A 20655-nucleotide genomic window follows, 5' to 3' on the forward strand; every position below is an offset into this window, starting at 1 on the left:
GCTTTCAACATGAAATAAAAACAATCTACTGTTATAGAGGTGCCAGGTGTTCCCTGAACCTATCAGGTTGTTGTCGTTCATGTTAGTGGAATTAGAGTTCTTGGGCAGGATTTTTTCAAAATTCCTATTCCGAGCCGTTGTTGCGAAGGATTCTAACAACAAAATTGATCGTCAACAGTACATTTCACTCTTTCTTTCAAATAACGTATGTTTACTATAACTTATCAACATGTAAGTCAAAAAGTTAACGTTGCGGGCAATACCATGTTGTCAATGATTCCGCTTTGTAAAATGAGGTTTAGTTTGGCTTTTATATACTTACCTAGAATTATTTTTTTTAAACAGGATTTCGACAGGATTGAAGCACGAGTTTTGCCGAGGAGAAAATTTAGTATCCACTAGGTAAAACGGCCCGGTTACACGGCCCAGTTACAGGTCCCGGTTCCAGGGCCCGTTGGCAGGTCCTGGTAACACGGCCCGTTTACAGGGCCAGGTTACAGTGCACGTTTACAGGGCCCGTTTACAGGACCCGTTTATAGGACCCGTTGACTGGACCCGGTCACAGTGCCCGGTAACACGGCCCGTTTACAGGGCCCGGTAACACGGCCCGTTTACAGAGCCCTGTAACACGGCCAATTTACAGGGCCCGGTAAACGGCGGTAAGACGGCCCTTTTACAGGGCCCAGTAACACAGCTCGTTTACAGAGCCCGGTAGCACGGCCTGTTTACAGGGCCCGGTAACACGGCCCGTTGACTGGTTCCGGTTACAGGGCCCGGTAACACGAACAATTTACAGGACCCGTTTACATGGCCCGGTAACACGGCCCGTTTACAGGGCTCGGTAAACGGCGGTAACACGGCCCGTTTACAGAGCCCGGTTAAATTGCCCATTTACAGGACCCGTTTACATAGCCCAGTGTCACGACCCGTTAACAGGACCCGCTTACGTGGCCCGTTTACAGGGCCCGGTAAAAGGCCCGTTTACTGGGCCCAACCTTATGGATGTAGTTTTATTTTGCGTTGGTTATTTTTATTCTGCGTTGGTTATTTTCATCACGTTGAAGAACCACCTTTCCCAAGAGTAGATGCAATGTTCGATTCGAAATTGTCCCCAAAATCACGAAAACGTTTCATTTCGTTTTGTATGCCCAGAGAAAACGGGAACTATTTTACTACGATGGTGCAAACATTATTACGCATACGGTATGGTATACACGGTGGTGCAAACATTATCACGCATACGGTATTTGGTTTCCCTTAGCAACAGCACAGCGGTTAAGGGGAAATTTCGACGCTTAGGGGAAATTTCGACGCGTCGAAATTGTGCATCTCACTTTGGCGCTCGCTTCGCTCGTTCACCTTCGCTATTGCTATCTAAGCTCAAGGTAGAAATTGTAGAAATTGTCTGCATCTCACTTTCGCGCTCCCTTCACTCGCTTTCAATGCTATTGCTATCTAAGCTCATGGCATGGTGTAACAGTAATTTTAGAGTGGATTTGCGTCTATATATTCGGAACAAGATCGTGTAGTATACTTTTTTAAATTGAACAATTGAAACCAGCACATCTGTTTTTTTCTCAATTTTATTCAGCATTCTTTATGTAACAATACTACAACTAGACTTTACTAACGCACAGGTTCTAACATGATTTTACATTCCAAATATTGTGCCGTAAGCATGTGAAGACGCTGAAAGAAACCTTTTGTGTTTTGTGATAAAACAATAACTTTATTATAATAAACACATTAAAAATACAAGATACTAATAACAGATTAAAACTGGCGGACCGTCACGACGACGCGTCCGCTCCGCTCGAGATGCCGATCAGAAGAGATCTCCTTTTCACCTCTTTACATCGCAGGACACTTCTCCACTGACAGCCTCCTGTCAGTGAGAGTGTCAGTCGGTCCATCGCTCTCTGCTAGCCGCTGGGTCGACGCGGTGCGGCTGCTAACATCCCCCCTCTTTAATTCTGCCGATACTGGTCCATCCACAGCGGCGGCCTTCGGACTCGCGAAGATCGGCGTAGCGTCCGTACCGGAGATGGTGATCTACTATCTGCCGTTGCAAATCCTGGGGAGTTAGCGGACCTCGGTGTTTCAGGACATTCTTCTGGTGGGCGAGAATGGGATGACACTGAGGACGAAAACGAAGACGTTAACACACAAGGAGACGACGATAATGACGGTGACGACGGTGATGATGATGATGACGACGACGTTGCCGGTGATGACGATGACGATTCCCTACCAGGAACTATCACAGGTTGCTCAATATCACGGGTGCATGGTAGCGCTGTTTTGGATTCATTGAGGTCCCAGGCCTCTAGCAATATATCCAAAGCCATCGAAGGTTGCTGACTATCTCGGTTTTGCTCAAGAAGTTTGCTGCTATCGGCTAATCGCGGTCTCAACTGGTTAATGTGTGAAACCTGCTTTCCACCAGTTGATTTCAAAATTTTGTACATCACCTTTCCTACACGTTGTTCAATCTCTCCAGCGATCCATTTCCACGTGTTCTGCTTGTACTCCTTGGCATATACAAGGTCACCAATGTTATAACGTCTTCTATGATGGGTTTGATCACAACCAGGCTTAGGCTTTGGAGGTATTCTGAGTAGCTCGAGGCACGTACGTATTCTACGCCCGAACATCAACTCTGCCGGTGATTTATGTTCTTGCAAAAGCTTATGGGGCGTACTCCTATATGTAAGCAAAAACACGTCTAGAGCTTCTTGTAACGTCCTCTTCCCCTCCTTAATTTTCTTAAGCGCTCTCTTGAATGTGTCGACAAAACGTTCTGCCTGCCCGTTTGACTGCGGGTGGTACGGTGCAATTCTGATGTGTTCAATCCCGTTGCTATTGCAGAAATCCGCAAACTCTGAACTGGTAAATTGCCTCCCGTTGTCACTCACAATACAGCTCGGCATACCGAGGCGGGAGCACAATCCTCGTAAAATCTCCACAGTTGCAGCAGCAGAAATACGTGTAGTTGGTACAATTTCAGGCCATTTCGAGTAGGAATCTATGGCCAGTAAAAAGTATACCCCTTCAATCGGACCAGCATAATCTATGTGTATTCGCTGCCATGGCACACTAGTCGTTGGCCATTGTACTGGAGTACTATGCGCTGGTGATTTTGCGACAGAGAGACATGATTTACATGTTTTAACCATTCTCTCTATGTCAGCATCGATTTGTGGCCAATAAACATAGCTTCTGGCTATTCCTTTCATCCTCTCAATTCCAGGGTGCCCAATATGCATCATTTGTAATACCTTGTGACGTTGCGATGCCGGTATTACTAGACGTTCTCCAAAAATGATGCAATTTTCCGCTGTTGAAAGGGACTCGCGTCTTACAAAGAACCTTCCTAGCTCTTGTCCTTCCACTTTGGCTGGCCACCCATTCTGGACGTAATCATGCACTAACCGAAGTACAGGATCCTTTCTAGTCTCACGAACGACATCATTGAATGACAGCGGTAAGAACGTCGCTGCATTCTTCACTAGGGCTTCCATATCGTTTTCCAACTCCATGCTCGCGATGATGAAATCTTCTTCTGGCTTCTCATGTCTGTCTATTAGCCGGGATAATACATCTGCATTTCCAAACTTCTCTGTAGGGACATATTCTATGTCAAAATCATAGAGAAGTAATGTCAATGCAAATCTTTGCAGTCTATTCGCAGTGTAAACTGGAATCCCTTTTTTACTGCCAAATATCCGAAGAAGTGGTTGGTGGTCCGTTTGTAACCGGAAATGTCTGCCGAATATCATTCGATGAAATTTGGTTACAGCATAAATAATGGCAAGTCCTTCACGATCAGGTTGACTGTATCTCTGTTCTGCAGCTGTCAATGCCCGCGAAGCATGTTGAACTACTTTAAGGGTGCCATCTGGGAACTTATGGGCAATAGTAGCTCCTACTCCAAATGATGATGCATCTGCTGACACAATAATCTCAAGCTTCGGGTTGTAGTGGGTCAACAGCAGATCTGAAGATAATATTTTCTTGAACTGCTCAAACGCATGTTGACATTTTTGAGTCCACTGGAACGCAGTACCCTCCTTGAGAAGATCATCAAGTGGCTGACGTAACATCCGCATGTTACGAACGAATTTGCCGTAGAAGTTAATAGCTCCCAAAAAGGAACGCACTCCTGATACATCCGTCGGTGGTTGAAGTTTTGTAATAGCCATTATTTTATCAGGGTCCGGACGCAATCCTTTTTCATCTAGAATATGACCCAAGTATCTTATTTGGGACTGATTAAAGCTGCACTTACTTGGCCTTATCGTAAATCCGTATTCTTGAAGCCTCTGCAATACCGCTCGTAAATTCCGATCATGAGCATCCACAGTGTTTCCTCCGATCACAATATCGTCCATGTACGCAGCTACTCCTTCTAGCCCCGCCAGCATTGTATCGATGAGCTGTTGAAAAGCTCCTGGGGCTGCCTTTACTCCTGGGGGCAAACGGTTATACCTATATAAACCGCGGTGTGTATTAACCGTGAGTAGCTCGCGACTCTGCTCTGCCACTTCTACCTGTAGAAAGGCATCGGAAAGATCTAACTGGCTGAAAATAGAGCAGGTGCTTAGATTAGCGAATATTTCCTCCGGCAGCGGTAACGGGTATTGGTGTGACATCAGTGCTTCATTTAAACCAGTCGAGTAATCACCACAAATTCTGATGGTTCCATTCGCCTTCCGTACGACAACTATTGGTGCCGCCCATTCAGAATACTCGACGGGAGTGATGATACCTTCACTCTCCAAACGATGCAACTCTCCTTCCACTGCTTGTCGCATGGCATAAGCCACTGGCCTCTTCGGACGAAATATTGCACTGACTCCTTCCTTCAGGACCAAACTAATCTTTGCCTTAACGCAACACCCAAGCTTCGGTGCGAAGAGTGTCGGGAACGATATTTTCAAACTTGCAACTGCATCCTGCACAACATTTATCTGGTTGCAGATCGATGATAATGGGACATCCCATAGACCAAATTTGTCCATTATGTCCGTTCCCAACAAAAGCAGATTGCAACTCGCAACTCTTATTAGGCACTGCTGCTGGTGACGTCCAATCGTAACTGCACATTTAAATTCACCCAATATTTGTACCAAATTACCGGACGCTGACCTGGCATTTATTCCAGTCGGCCACAGCGTCGGCCTGCCCATGTTGCACCATACATCTCTTGAAATGATACTAATTTCAGCGCCCGTGTCCACCATCATCGACACTGGTGTGTGATCTAATATCACATTTACATGGCCACGACGGCCACTGTACACTGTGTTCACTAGAACCGTTTTAATGGATTGCTTTCGTTTATTGCGCCATCTTTGGGCTGATGCACAAAAACCTTCTTTATGCCCTATAACGTGGCATCTTTGGCATTTGTGGGACTTCTTCGGACAATTTTGCGCGAAATGCCCTCCACCACAAAGCCAACATTTTACTTTTTTCTCTTGCGGTCTGGAAAATTTTGATTTATAATTCAGGTCTCGCACAACCGCAATACTTTTCTCCGATTTAGCTATCATAGCGGTGTCACGCTTTAAGCTGACCAAACGCTTGCATTCATCGGTCATCTGGGCCAGGGTAAGCACTCTCCTTTCTTCCAGGCAGCTTAGTAGCCGGATGCGTGTCTCTGTGTGGGACTCCTCTTTCAACCCACACACGAACACTAGACATTTCAGCTCTTCTTCCGACATCCCGTTCATTGTGGACTCGATAACGGCTCTGTTAACTCGGCACGAATACATTACAAAATCTTCATCTGGTAGCTTTTGCAGATTCAAACAACGGAAACATTTTTCAATCTTCGACGTTGGGGAACCAAATAACTTTTTCAACTTTTCCACCGTGGTTTTAAAATCGAATTCGTTTGGTTTTGCCGGTAGCACATGGCTTGCGTATTTTTCATGCTCGGCCAGTCCTAACTTTCTCAGTAACAACCTGACACGAGCGGCGTCGTCCAACCCCTCCGTGTCCTTTTCGAATAAATCCTCGTACCTGCTGTACCATCCGGTAAAGGTTACGCGATCTTCCCGGTCGAACTGGAATTCTTTAATGTTGTTCGCTAAAGACTCGATCGTTCTCGCCGTGTCCGTCGGCTCTTTAGCTTTTAAAACCGCAAAAAGTTCCGTCACCAATTTCTCCTGCTGGTTCAGGAACGCTTGCTGCTGCTGCTGCATAGCTTCCCGCTGCTGTTTGAAGATTTCCTGAATCCAGCTTGATTCAGGATCAGCTTGCCGATGTGAGCCATTAACCTCGCGCGATGGCTGCTGCTCACGATGCGCCTCCATTGCACTTTTGTAATGCGCGACCGTTGACCTCTTTACTTAACAACGTGCCGTGCGCCTTTTTTTCATTTGCCGCGTACAATCGTCTCTCTACCTCGTCGCCACTTTTGTGCTTTGTGATAAAACAATAACTTTATTATAATAAACACATTAAAAATACAAGATACTAATAACAGATTAAAACTGGCGGACCGTCACGACGACGCGTCCGCTCCGCTCGAGATGCCGATCAGAAGAGATCTCCTTTTCACCTCTTTACATCGCAGGACACTTCTCCACTGACAGCCTCCTGTCAGTGAGAGTGTCAGTCGGTCCATCGCTCTCTGCTAGCCGCTGGGTCGACGCGGTGCGGCTGCTAACAAAACCTAAAATTATTTTCGCTTGAAAAATATTTACTGTTTTTGTAGTTTTAATGTCTGATTCTTTGGAAAGACTAAAACTGTAATGTCCACTGATTAGTTAGGACGCTTCGTTCGCTACAAGCGGTAGATGAACAGCATCCAAATCAGCAAACACGGAACTGTAGGTATTGTTCTTGTATTCGTAGTCGATTTTCAGTTGTTTTTCTTCACCAAAGCACGGATCATAAAAGCCTGGTAGTTCACTCTGCAATTAGAAAACAATAAAATTGCATTATATTAAGCAAAGCATGGCAGTATTTCATCCGTACCTTGCTAGAAGCATATAGAACGAGCTGGGAATCTTTTACTAAACACTGGAGAGCGATTTTCACATCAATAACAAATGGATTTGATTGAATAAAACCCATATCATCCGATTCTTCCAACGACGCATGTTCACCGTCTTTAAATCGACCATACAAGGCAGATAATATGACTAGGCCTTGAAGTTTCTGCTCCTCTTTCAAAATTCGCTCGTACAAAGCGCCCATTAGAGCGACGGCAGATTCTGCTTCCTTTCGCTTTTCAGCCATGCGGGCACTGTTGGTTTCTTTCACCTTTTCGATGTTTTTTTGTTTCGTTGCTTCGTTCATGGGATCGAAAAGCATCTTTTTTAAAACAAAATACGTCAACAAAGGAGTAACAGTGGCGTAAAATATGGCGGCCGGAATGATTTCCTCGCTTAGATGGATGGGAAATAGGTAAGTTTGCGTAGAACGAATGATCCTGCAAAGACAATAAATTTTACTTTCATAACGAAAGTGTGCCGATTGATTTCCACCAAATTCATACTTGATTTTGAGTGTCACGCCAGACGGTACTCCAACACACACGGTGGCTGACACGGAGCTGTATTTTGAAACTTTCTTCTCTGCTCCGCACTCGGATAAAACGCCAAAGGTACCTCCTCTACAAATGGGAGATAATTGTGGCACATCATGCAGTATTATAACGGAAGGAGTGATTGTAAAACGGTTTATAATAACTTACTTCAATGCTACACGAAGCTTTAGTCCTTGCTCCAACAACTTCCTTGTGTATGAGGCAGAAATGTAGCAGTGAGGAATACCTAATGTGGCCGTGATATTGCAATGATACTTTTCAGTATTCCTTTCTACTACCGTCGACATCGAGTTCTGCAGTCCTGCATTGTACGTTAAATATCCTAAGGTGTGTTTATCCAGTTGAATGGCAATTGCTAAAAATTTAAAATGTTACATCATCAACTTTCACAACCCCAAATATATATCCCCTTTGTATTTCTTACTTCCCGATAGTCCCGGTATGATCGCGTTCGGTCGAAAATGAAATGTTGTTCCACCATTCAAGAAGATGCGATTGGTAAGGTTCCGGGAGCCTTTTGCACCCAAAACGGGCCCGTTACCGGCTCCACAATCCACTTCAAACCACCCCTTGTTGATAAGTCTCTTTCCTGAAAGCACAAAATTTCCGCTGCCCACCCCATTTTGTAGATGCAGGCTACCAGAGAGGGTAGCTACTTCGGTGCGCGATAGGGGAGCCTCAATTGACTGTGACATGCTCATCCCGGACACTTCGATGGAGGGCAGTATACCGCTATCGTAATACTCATCATCGTACCGACTGAAGAAATCCGTCGCGTTAATATGCACAGAAATATTTCCCCTGGGATTCGTTTTCTGCTGCAAACGGCGTTCTTCCCTTTCGCGTGCCAGACGCTCATATTCTTCCCTGATTTCGGACGGGGTTTTAGTCCGATGTACAATCTCCCAGCCTTCCGTCTCCAGTCCCTTAACACCGAGCGAATCGTAAATTGCACGCTGGTGCGGATCGGATAGCACTTCGTAGGCTTTTTTCGTTCGATTGAACATAAGCTCTGCCTTTTGCTTGTTCTCTCCATTGCCATGCTTGTCCGGATGAAAGATTCGGCTTAAATTGCGGTATGCTTTGCTGATTTCTTCTTGCGTAGCCTACAAAAAAAAGTTTGCCGGGTTGACCGATTTGTTGATGTAATCAGTAGCACGAATGATGAAACTATACGTAGCTGGTATAGTTTGTATAGAACACCAACTTCCACACTTACAGTTTTGGGTAAATTCAACGTAGTATAATAGTCTTCTTCAACATAATCCAGATCTTCATTATCGTCCATAGTTTCGTAATAAAACGAAAAACAGTCTATTTATCAACAACAACACGAGCTCGTCGACGTCGGCTCTTCTTTGAAATACACTGAGTGATGAGACTTCGTAGGTGAACCCATCTCTAGGTTCACATGATTCTAGATGTTGGAACGATGGACTAAGTTCCGATTTAAGTGCGTTATTTTACATATACAGTAGATATCCGACATACGCGGTACTCGACATACGCGGATTCGGAGATACGCGGTTTTCAAAATTTGACAGTAGATTGGGTTTATAACATCGCGGTAAATTCCTGAGATGTACAACCACACTAATAAATATGTAAATTACACATTTGCATAACTTACGCTTTTTATTTCGTTTATTGATAAAACTGCACCACTGGACTGGATCAGCTGTCATTTGATAAAACTGCACCACTGGAGCAAAAACATACAATCCAAAAAGTTTATAAAAAAAATTACATTTGAATCCGAATTTCTCTGGATGTAAGGATGCCTTTTTTGTCAAATGTTCTGATTCACCACTTTCTATAATAGACAAGATGAATTCGATTTTTAAACACTGTGAACGAAATATTTTGACATTAATACATGACGTCCCGAAAACGACAAAGGTAATCAAACAAAACACTTCGAAATCGAGATCCAAGCAGTAAACAACAAAGCTATCGAAACCAATTTTTTGTTGAAAAGTTTAAAGCAGCTTCGCCATGGGAAAAATCTTTGTGGATCACATCGGTGGCCAAAAGTTGTACAACTGTGCCGCTTGTGAAACCAACTTGACCAACAAACGGGAGCTAATCAGCACCAGATTCACAGGGGCTACTGGTAATAGAGCGAAGCAAATTTGTCACTACGCATTTGTTGTAACCTAATCTTACCTTTTCCAGGCCGTGCGTATTTGTTCAAGCGTGTGGTGAACATTACCTACTCGCAGGTACAGGACCGTATAATGCTTACTGGACGCCATATGGTTCGGGACGTTATGTGTAAAAACTGCAAGGCCAAGCTGGGTTGGATGTACGAGTTTGCCACTGAAGAAACACAAAAGTATGCTTTGGTAATGTGTACCGAATTGGAGATTTTATGAATAACCTAATCGTTTTTGTTACCGTAGGTACAAAGAGGGACGTGTAATCCTCGAACATGCTCTAATTACTGAATCGGAAGGCTTTCCGGAAGTTTAGGATAAACTCATCGCTCTCATCATATACTAAATTTATTCTTCGGATCATATGTGTGTGAAGAAATAAAATTCCAAATAATAGTGTTCAGAAACACGTTTCTAATCGATGTAAGTCTTCGGAATTAGTTTTTTCACCGACTGCTATGCGAATACACATGAGAAATGTTTGTTCTTATCAAAAAAACAGAAAGATCATCACAAAGACGGATAGAAAAGTTACAAGCTCGGAAGAGTTTCCTTCACATGTACACAACTGGTCCCTCCAGCAATGTTCTGTTCACACATGGAATAGTTTGCCAAGGGGTAACATCATACAATAGGGCTAACATTCGACTGAGTCATACGATGGGCATGTACGTATTGTTTAAAACGTACTGATAGCATTTAATCACAAAAGCAAGTCAAGACCAACATACAACCACTTTTGTTTCACGGAAATGTACACAACAAATCGCCCGAGGATTCTTTCAGATATCAGGCAAAGTAACACCCGTTATTTACACATTGAGTTATTTCCGAAAATTCCATAAAATAGTGCTTGGTATACCTTATCCCTCCAATCGTATCCTTAACCTGCACATCGCTATATTGCAAGATTATATTGTTGGACGAATAAACCAATAGTGTTATTTGTCCGGAGCCAGATATACGGTAATAGATTTTCACTAGCCGTTGGTAAGGACAAGGCATCTGGGATTCAAGTGCTAATCAAACATAATCTTTCTACTAAGAAGTTCAATGGTTCCAAAAAGTGTCAGCGGTTGCAGAACCAAGTGGACAGACCAATGGGCTGGTAAGTAAGGAGCACCCACTCAATGTAGTTTGATTCCCGAGGGTTATAGCAATGTTCCATGGTAGAGTTAGTGTTTCCGTTTTTTAATGTTGCATGTAAACATTTTTTTATGTGGTTCATTAAAATATATATATTTTTTTAAATTATATATCTGCCGTAGCGTGAAGATTTGGTCGGTAGTGGATTTGCCTCCAGCAAACCCAGCTTGGTAGCCTCCGACGAAATCTGTAGCAAGTGGCGCGTGTCTGCAGAAGACTATCTGGGGTAGGATTTTGTAGGCAGCATTGAGGACTGTGATGGCTCAAAAGTTGGACCAGTCCATTCTGTCACCCTTTTTGTAAACTTTCCTTTCATGCTCCTAGATTTTCACAATTAGCTGACGGCAAGCTCTACTGAACCCATCGTGAATAGTTCTGCCAGCTGCTTTGGTCTGTTTCAGCTGCTTGATGGCATTAATGACTTCGTCCAAGGATGGTGGGAGCACATGGTCATCTACCTCCTGGCTAATGTGCTGCTCGATGCTGTCTGCGCCGCTGCTGGACTTACCTAATTCCGCTCAGTTCAGGTGTCCGTTGAAGTAGCACTTCCACCTTTCGATCACCTCTCGCTAGTCCGTAAGAATGTTGCCCTCCTCGCCTCGACACATTGCGACGTTTGGCGTGTAGCCGCCTTGTGTCTTCTTCAACATGCTATAGAACTGGCGAGTTTCCCCGGACTGAGTTAGTTGCTCCATCAGTTGTTCATCCGACTCCTCCAAGAGTCGGGTTTGCCGTGTCCTCAGTCGTTTGTATTGTTCCACGTTCTTACGGGTTTCGCGCTGCAACATTCTGGCGCGTGCAGCGTTTTTCTCGGATAGTGCCAGCCTGTACTCGTCATCGAACTTTTTCTGGTTACGTGGCTTATAGCCCAGTGTCTGCTCGGCTGTGCTGCTGATGACGCGCTCCACCATAGGCCAGTGAACATCGAGGGACGTTGTGGCGGTCGCGATATTGTCCGGTAGCGCTTCCCCAAGCGCTGACGCGCAGCCTTCGGCAACAGCTGGTGTCCGCAACTGATCCGTGTTTAGGCGTGGGGTAGGCCGATGACGCAGTGTGTTGACAGCGCAGAGCTTTTAGCTTAGCTTCACCATGACCAGGAAGTGGTTTGAATCGACGTTTGCGCCCCTGTACGTTCGCACGTCTATGATGTCCGATAAATGCCTTTCGTCTATTACAGGGTTCTCCAATCTTTTTGAACGCGGGCCGCATTGGATGGAATAACCGTAGCGTTAGGCCACATTTACCCAAGGAGGAGAGGGTCTCGCGGGCCGCATGCGGTAGCAGTCCATTCCCCCTCTCAATTCAGCCTTGCCGCCCATCCGCCCAAGCGGGTAAGTTTTCCCGTGTACACTAGCTTGGATATTTAGACGACAAGTTACCGTTCTGTACGTCGCGGACGTATTGAGTAGGAGTTGGGAAGGAGAGCCTATGGTAGACCTCAGGAGGTGTCGAATCCAATCCTTTTTAGAACAAATCTAAAATTAATAAATATCTAAAATTAATAAATATCGTTGAGTCCACCAGAAGCCTTGGTTATAGGAAAAAATTAATGAGAAACATTTAATTTATTAAAAAGCTTTTAAAAACGAAAATTTGTTCTGTTATTCAAGTTATTTGTTGTATTATTGTTATATACTGTCTATGACTAATATTCTTTATTTTTCTTCTTGGCGTAACGACCTTGTAGTTCATGCCTGCCCGTTAAGGGCTTACGGGGTTTTTAGCCTATGTGTACGTGGATAGTCAGTAATCGCGTACAGGGGAGGGTTCGGTCTCGGTTGGGATTCGAACCCACGTCGTCGAGGTGGTGAGCCTCGGCGCTCATGGGCCGATTTTCTAACCTCCATGACTAACATAACCAATTTATTAAGCTTCCAAAACCAAAATTAATCGCTTCCTATGCAAATCGTATGGCATATCTGCATACCTTTGAGGTTGCAAAAGTTTAAAAACATATTTTTCAATACTTAAGTACTCCTTGGGAAAAGTTGTATTGATAATTAGCTCCGGTTTTCTAAGGCCTATGGCTAAAAAAAGCCAAATGTTTTCAAATTTATTTGCGCTTTTGAATTGTAACTAGGTAAAAATAACATAAATAAACGTATAAAACATTTTCTGACCAATTTAAAAAAACTGAGACATTAAAAAAATTAAAAAACCTGTCGTAAACCTATGAAACTATAAAAAAATTTTTGACCATGGCAAAAAAAATCTCAACTTTATATTCGTCCATTCGTCCAAATACGCGGCTTGAGGCGTTAAGTTCTAAATTTTCTACGAATTTTCTAAACGATTTCTAAATACATACTATATGTCAGGCAAAATATGTACTAAACACAATTATTTGATATACAATGCTCACAAAATTATCAAAAAATAAAATACCTACCACTTATAACAATCTTCTCTTTAACGACTTCATGAAAAAATCTTGCATCAAGTGCACGTGATAAATTTCTCGCATGCTTACTTACTTAAATAATGCAAAAAAAAACATAAAAAAACATAAGTTTGAACGATAACGCTGAAATGGACACCTTACTTGACTGGCGACTTGTTAAGAAGCTGTTTTAAACCGGTTTATAACCAGAAATTGATGCATCCACCGGAAACGCAACTGCCGTACGGCCCATATTTGTTTCAAATTTGAACAAATGGTGTTTGGATTGTTCCAACCGGCTGTTAAAAGTCGGCCAGATAGTATAACACTGTTTATCATACTACTATGTTACCCGCAAAATCAAGCTAAACCAGTTTAATAAAATCAAACTGAAGTTTACGCTTTCGTAATCGACAAAAGACTAACATATGGTGCCTATAAAACTAGGCCCGTGGAAGCCACTGTTAGTCAGTTGTTCTTTGCCGTTGCTACGATCAGAACTTAAACAACATACAATGGAAGGGAAAATATTTGTCTATACGATCGGTTCGTTTGTGTTAAGAAAACCTGTATTTGACTGCCTTGCATCGTTATGTTTACTTCATTTTATATTTATAGTTATCTTCTTGTTCATGCATCAGAGTTTGGCCGATGACAACGAGTGCAGTGTTCCATGCCCGCATATACTTGAACCGATCTGTGCTACTGATGGTCGTAATTTTAAATATTTCTCCAACAGATGCCTGTTGGAAGGTCACAACAAATGCGAACCAAACAATAGTAAGACATTAATGTTGTAGAATTTAGAAAACGTAATTTAACATAACCTGTTTCATTCCATACAGGATTCAGAGAAGTGGACGAAAGTAATTGTGATGATGAGGATTGGCAAAAATAGTTATTTGATTGCTCAATTTGTTAACCCGTTGATTGCATCATCCTTACTCCATCACGTCCTATTCAAATCAATAAAATAAAAAAATTTCAAAACAAAAAAACAATTTCTTTCTTTGCTTTTGTTGTTCTTTTTAAAAATTCTTTCTGCTAGCACGAGCATCAGGGTCCGCAGGGTGAAAATCAACTATGAGCGTTAGGGCTCACCACCTCGAAGGTGTGGGTTCGAATCCCAACCGAAACAGGCAGCCCCACCCGCTCTTACCGCTGTACGAGAGGACTTGACTATCCATGCACGCAAAGGGAACAAGTCAAGTAAGCCTTTAACGGGCCGAAGGCGGTTGTTACGCCACAAAGAAGAAGCACGAGTATTTTACTGTAGGTACAGCCCTTATAAACTACACCCTTATTATTCGATATTTCGGCTGCAATAATTTGTTACCAACTGACACGAATATTGGTTTTGGCACCATTGCACGTAGGGGGTAAAATAAATTCTTCTCAATCAAATAAAACATACGCCGATAAATTATCTCAAATGTTTCCACAAATCTCTATAACGACCCCTTTTGCCTCCGGTCTGAAGTTTGTTTGCTCTAAACCCGCCGGGATTGTAGCAGGCGTCCTCGCACCCGTCGTAAAATAACACATATTCATCCTACTCGACACCTGTTCAGAGGGTAGGGGCCAGTCCGTAGGGCACATATTTCGCCACTGAACACCGGCATGAAGTTGCCCAAATCGTCGGCACGTACATCCACTAAACTTCTCCTTCAGGGCAGTTGAGTAAGGAACGATTACGAATCGCTAACCTGGGGTAGGCATTCCGAGGACGAAGTACCGCTTTCATAAACGATGATTTTCCCTTTTTATTACACGCTTTCCGTACTAAAAATCGTAGCTAGAATCGTAATAAAGGCTTCAAGCCACATCGATCAGAGCTGTTTAAGAGAAGACGTGATTTGAATCGAATGCAATGGCTAAAACGATTGTGGCGTGACGATTTAAATTTATTCCATGACTTGTACACATGGTTTCTATCAAACTTTTCAAATCTTTTAAATTTAACGTTATCGTGACGAAAATCACAGTTAAAAATTTATCGTAGGTTCAAAGAGAGCAAAAAACAAATGCATTGTTATTTTATTCTCAGAAATTCATTTATCAGCCTCAAGGAACATATTTGACACCTGAAGTCTCAACTTACTCCAAGGTATCGTAAACATATTAACATATAACCATTTGATCCATACCAGTTATCCGAAGTCCGCGACAGCCGAGCGGTAGAAAATAGGCCCATGAGCGCTGGGGCTCACCACCACCATCCCAACCGAGACCGGACCCTCCCCTGTACGAGAGGACTGACTATCCACGTACCACAGGGAAACAAGTCTCGTAAGCCCTTAACGGGCAGGCATGACCAAGAGGTCGTTACGCCAAGAAGAAGAAGAAGAAGAAGAGTTGTCCGAAGTCGAGATTGTGAAGCTAAGAAATCTATATGAAATAGCATTACACAATTTTTTTGAATTAAGTTTATAGTTGATGTTTTATACTTTAAGAATAATTAAAAGACCACAGTATTAAAATGGAGATTGCTTTTACAAAAAGTAGGCGTTTCCGTAGGCTTAAGCTAGAAGAGCAATTCAATTTAACGGTAACAATAATCTTTAGCGAAAAACAAAGGCCGTGAACAAGTCCTTACCTCCATGTTGAGAATGTGTAAATTGCAAAACAAAAAAAAAACATAAAAAAAACTAAACCGTTCACAGAGCTATAAAGAGGGTGTTTCTGGCAGCACATTTCGTAACAGGCCACCACTTATCCAATTTCTGTACAAGCAATTTGTTTCCTCCCAGCTCGTCCAGTTGTGCCTCTTGTGGCGAACGCCCGTCCTCCTAGTGGGAATGACAGTGTGCAGGGGTAGAAAATCACTTTTAACCACTTAGTCTAAAGTTGAACCAATGCTTTTACCAGCCCAATTCGGTATCGTGCGGTATCGTGCTGGTATCTTGGTTGGACGACGATGCGTGAGGGTGGATGCGTTTTGGAAAGAAGGCCGGAAGGACAGAAGTTAGAGCAAGAGAAACGGAAGAGGCAGTGGGAGAGAGTGAACGAGCGAGGAGAAGAGCGAAAGAGAGTCGTGGGTAGGAAATTGAAAAGTCGAAACCTACCACACATATTTGCTGTTGATAGGGCTGAAACATGCAAATGGAAGCAGAAATCAAATGCATACACATTTGCATAGTGCAGGCTGGGGAGTTTTCTTCCGTTTGTAGCCTCTGGCGCCGAACGAAACTCCGGTAAGCCCCTCGGCACATGGACGGGCCCGCCAACCGGCAGTGCGGGCATTGACGTTGGAGGTACGATTTATTATTAAGCTCAACGAGAAACCGACACCAGCACCATCAGCAACACAGTGGCAGCTATGCTCCCACGTTGAGCCGCACTGGGTCAAGTCGAGCCAGAACCCAGAAGCACTAGGCAAGCCAATCTGGCCGACTGAATCGTACAGAACAGGAGATGGCCGGAAGGAAACGTTAGCACCAAGGTTGTCCAACATGTGCCGGCTCGGTACCAAACGGACGGGAACCAGATGTTAATCCTGTTTCCGCAACCGATTGCTCCGTGGCACCAATATAATGGTAAACATACAATCGACATCAGCTTACTGCTATCCGGTGTCCGAGTGCCTATTACCACATCTTGAGCTTTGGTATCGCTTCGACGTGGAGATCCGGCTACGCTGGAAGGTCAACCAAATCCTAGCCATTTGAAATCTGACTCGAGAAATAGTTCTTCCCCTGGTGTATCGCTATCGTTTCGTGCTACCGTTAGGCTTCATCTAACCATTGAACCGTTCTATGCCGATTCCCTGGAACGATGGTAAAACTTTATGTCAACAATACCACAAAAATGAGAATGCCACCTTGTTGAAGGATCTCGGCTCCTAGTGATTTATTATGGATTTAAAAACCAATTGAAAGTATCGGCTTTTGTATGCGCCCTCAGCGTAACATGCAAAGGTAGCCCTCAAGATATTTAGTAAATACTAGCAAGATTAGGATCTTCACTAGCTAGAAAGTTTCATGAGAAATAAAAACGTTGTTATGTAAGCAGTTTTGGAAACCAACATCAGTATGTTGCTTTTATTTCTATATGTTTCTAATATTCCCACGAGATTTAAAAGTCGAAGAAATGGAATCAACATTAAAAGTAATTATTTGAATGCTGGTTTCAGATCATCTCTGTAATGTTTGAGATTAATATTGTTTTAAAATGGTACAACAACCCCTATTGGACTTGAATAGTGACCTATTGACGTTTTATCGTAGATCAAAAGCACGGTAGTCACCTGTTTGCTATAACGAGCGAGTCAAACTCGAAATTCAAACTGATATCTTTGTGTGCGATGTATCCTCGTACCACAATTGTGCCATGAGCACTCCTAATACGCCCAATCCATAATACAATCCATTTTGTTAACTTAAACGGTATTTTAAGTGTAAAATAATCCTGCCAAATGAATATGTAAACTTCTCGATAGTAGAAACGTAGATACAATGCAAACAATTAATATCATGTGGTGGTACAATCTTTATTCAACTCTACAATCCGCGGGACTAATCCTTAAGCATAGAGGAAGGGTTATTGAAAAAAAAAGAACAGCACAGAACGTTCTACATTGATTACCACAGAGTACTCTCATTGCGGCTTATGCGAACCATGGCCGGCACGGAAACACTCTCAATGACCGTGTGGTCATCCGGATGTGAAGGAGAACCAGAGGCCGGTTGCAACTTTGTGTATAGTTTTGTGGTGTTTTAATTCAATTTAAATAACGAGTTTTTCCCATTTTGTCCATCCGCAAAAATCCTTCTGATTTAGCTAACGATACCCCAACCGCCAGCGCTAGGTCCAGTGAGCGAAGAAGGAAGGGCAAACTATGCGGCACGCGCGACAGGGAGACGGAAGGCGTACAGTGAAAAACGGTGGTGAAATTTAAATAAAAGTTTAATTTATTTACTTCCATACCGCTTGGTTTTTAGGCCATGGTAGCATTCCCATGCCGGCTGGACTGTGGTTCTGGTGGTCAGCTGTGCCCGCCGGGTTTCCGGATGATTCGTTGCAAAATAACGTTCCACTTGAAATAGCCGTCGTATGTGCCTGTGTACTGGTACGTGTTTCTATGGGTATGAGCTGGGGAGGCCGGGGTAGCTGACCGGAAGTTTTACTCTTGATTTTCGCATAGCGAGAAAAGTAACGAATTCTGAAGCACCCGCAAAATTCAATGAAACATGCAAATCCCTATAGGAGTAAATATGGGTGCCAGATTGCGTCGAAAGGACACTTAAAACAATATGAACGTAGGGAGAACAAAACAACCTCTTTATTAAAATGCACGCTGTGTCGATTCGAATATTCTTGTGGAGGGCTTGACAAAAATCTGCTCCTATTAAGATGACAACTTCAGTAGCTGAGGAAGGTCTAGGTTGCACTTGAAACTGTACAATAAAATTAAATAAAAAAAAAAAAATTAGTCTAATAATTTGGCGTTAGACTTGGGCCTGGAACGAAGTTGTTTTTCATTTTTCTCGATGGAGGCTGATGCATAAATGAAAATTCACAAGCAACTAACGAACATTTACAAGGACTCACATCTATGCAATCGCTTGTTTTCTGCTAGCAAATGCGAAAAAAGTTGTTCGCGGGCTCTTTCAAACCTTATCTTTTCCGTAAAGATTCTACACTGCAAAGGAAGGGTTGTGTCGGTGTACCTCCTAGGAAGGACTAAAGGGAACGGCAAATACTTCGGGGACCAACCGGTCAGACACTGGTAACATGAGCCATAATTGCAGTTGCGTCTACCACCAACATAAGGGCAGGAGGAAGGGAAAGGAGGGGGCATGGCAGTGGTGTGAGAGATAGACAAGTTTTGCGAAAACATCGGGAGTAATTTATGACCTCGTAGAACAACAACAATAACATCCTCCACCACGGAACAGGAAACAAAAAGCATGATGGCTCACAATGTTCGCTACTACACGGCTAGCCATGAACGGTACGCTGCTGATCATGATCCAACAGACCACGGTGTGTTCTAAAAGTGCACCTCCACGCTCCCAAGTTTGGCCACCTTTAAGGCGGTGCTGCGGTACGAGCAAACCTCACTTGTGACGGGGACGATGAATTTAATTACCGCCCAAATTAACTTCTCTCACGGATACATTAATCTAAATAAAGCGCATAAATCTCGGAGTCGTCCTCCCTAGCGGCCGGGCAAGACGGTGGTATGCGACGGTTTTCACTTTCGTTGACCTTGTGGTTGTTGACGGGTCGAGTGGAGAACGAGTAGCGGAAGGTACTAAATGTTAAGTATGGAACAAAGGCAGTACCAGATGTAGCTCAATTACTGGGACTGATTTAGCTAATTTCAATTACAAACCCAAACAAGAACCACAGGGAGAGTTCTTAACTGTACCGTAACTGTAACGTACCTCATCAAACTAATTTTAAAATTTGTTTTTCTCTCTCTTTATTTTTTGGAAATTATTTTTGACATGTTTAATATTTGTTTAGATATTTTAATGTTTATTTATATTATTATATTATTCTACATAAAACAAAAATTTAATTATTTTTGCGGGCTTGTTACTATCGTCAGCATTCCTAGATAGATACTAAAGCTAATTAGCTAAAGATAAATATAGCAATGAAAAACAATGAATGTATTAGGTAGTTTGGTCTAATAAATATCACAAAACTGGACAGAACAAGGGTTAAAGTAACAGGAGTTTTGAATATTATAATGCAAATAATGGGGGTCCGCGACAGTGGAGTGGTAGTGCTGGTTAGAATATCGGCCAATGAAAGTTAGGGCTCATGACCAATACGGTAAAAGAATAAGAAGAAGAATAAGAAAAACAAGCAAAAGAATGACAAATAAAGGAAAATACCAAAATAAATGACGGTATACATGTTTGTAAGTACATGCAAATGAAACGTTAGCAAATAAATAAAATAAAACAACAAATATATTTCCAGGAAAACCATAATCGTTTCATTGAGACTGCAGCAAACATTGACATTTGGGGTGAACAAAATTTTCTTTGGCTCACAACCTTCTTTACATCAACATAATTAACCTTTACATATCTTTGGTTTGAACAGTGTATGGTACAAAACAACAAAATACTGCAGACAAATCTTTAGTCATTCTTTTCAACCCTGATGCCGTGCGATTGTACTGAAGGCAATGTCATGAAGTTATGCCCGCCGTTGTACGTCTGCACCACTTCCTTTACCTTGCTTATTGTAACCCTTGTCAAAGTTGTCCGACAGGCGAGGATTGGAAACGGTTCTAGACAGCCGTTTGCCATGCTGTGTTGCCATTGCGTGTCTTGTACTTCCACTACCGCCACTGGAGCGGAAAAATATGTTAATTTAATTCTATACATTTTAGCTTTCCGGACTCGAGCTACAGCATGCGGAGATTCTTTTCCTGCTGACTTTTTTCGTAC

At 42.9% G+C, this 20655-nt stretch overlaps 2 protein-coding genes across 2 annotated transcripts; one reads left to right on the plus strand and one right to left on the minus strand.

Annotated features, from left to right (window-relative positions):
* Nucleotides 1–6743: 6743 nt before the first annotated feature.
* Nucleotides 6744–8905, minus strand: LOC131287094 (dnaJ homolog subfamily C member 11). The gene is made up of 6 exons (XM_058316111.1): nucleotides 8781–8905; nucleotides 7986–8667; nucleotides 7709–7916; nucleotides 7511–7627; nucleotides 6988–7444; nucleotides 6744–6923 (listed from the first exon to the last, which is right to left on the minus strand). The coding sequence occupies exons 1-6, from the start codon at nucleotides 8847–8849 to the stop codon at nucleotides 6777–6779; spliced, it is 1680 nt and encodes a 559-aa protein (XP_058172094.1). The 5' UTR covers nucleotides 8850–8905; the 3' UTR covers nucleotides 6744–6776.
* Nucleotides 8906–9464: 559 nt separating this feature from the next.
* Nucleotides 9465–10085, plus strand: LOC131287789 (protein yippee-like). The gene is made up of 3 exons (XM_058316873.1): nucleotides 9465–9674; nucleotides 9737–9896; nucleotides 9964–10085. Exons 1-3 carry the CDS (start codon nucleotides 9557–9559, stop codon nucleotides 10031–10033), a joined length of 348 nt encoding a protein of 115 aa, XP_058172856.1. The 5' UTR covers nucleotides 9465–9556; the 3' UTR covers nucleotides 10034–10085.
* Nucleotides 10086–20655: the final 10570 nt, after the last annotated feature.

This window comes from Anopheles ziemanni, chromosome 3 (genome assembly GCF_943734765.1).
Source record: "Anopheles ziemanni chromosome 3, idAnoZiCoDA_A2_x.2, whole genome shotgun sequence".
NCBI classification, from domain to species: domain Eukaryota; kingdom Metazoa; phylum Arthropoda; class Insecta; order Diptera; family Culicidae; genus Anopheles; species Anopheles ziemanni.

Excerpts from the sequence above, each read along its gene's own strand:
- LOC131287094 (XM_058316111.1), bottom strand. The coding sequence starts at position 8,849 with ATGGACGATAATGAAGATCTGGATTATGTTGAAGAAGACTATTATACT. Across the intron at positions 7,628-7,708 it reads AAGCTTCGTGTAGCATTGAA|AGGAGGTACCTTTGGCGTTT; the intron begins GTAAGTTATTAT and ends TCCCATTTGTAG. Across the intron at positions 6,924-6,987 it reads TTCTATATGCTTCTAGCAAG|AGTGAACTACCAGGCTTTTA; the intron begins GTACGGATGAAA and ends TTCTAATTGCAG.
- LOC131287789 (XM_058316873.1), top strand. The coding sequence starts at position 9,557 with ATGGGAAAAATCTTTGTGGATCACATCGGTGGCCAAAAGTTGTACAAC. Across the intron at positions 9,675-9,736 it reads CAGATTCACAGGGGCTACTG|GCCGTGCGTATTTGTTCAAG; the intron begins GTAATAGAGCGA and ends TACCTTTTCCAG. Across the intron at positions 9,897-9,963 it reads GCCACTGAAGAAACACAAAA|GTACAAAGAGGGACGTGTAA; the intron begins GTATGCTTTGGT and ends TTGTTACCGTAG.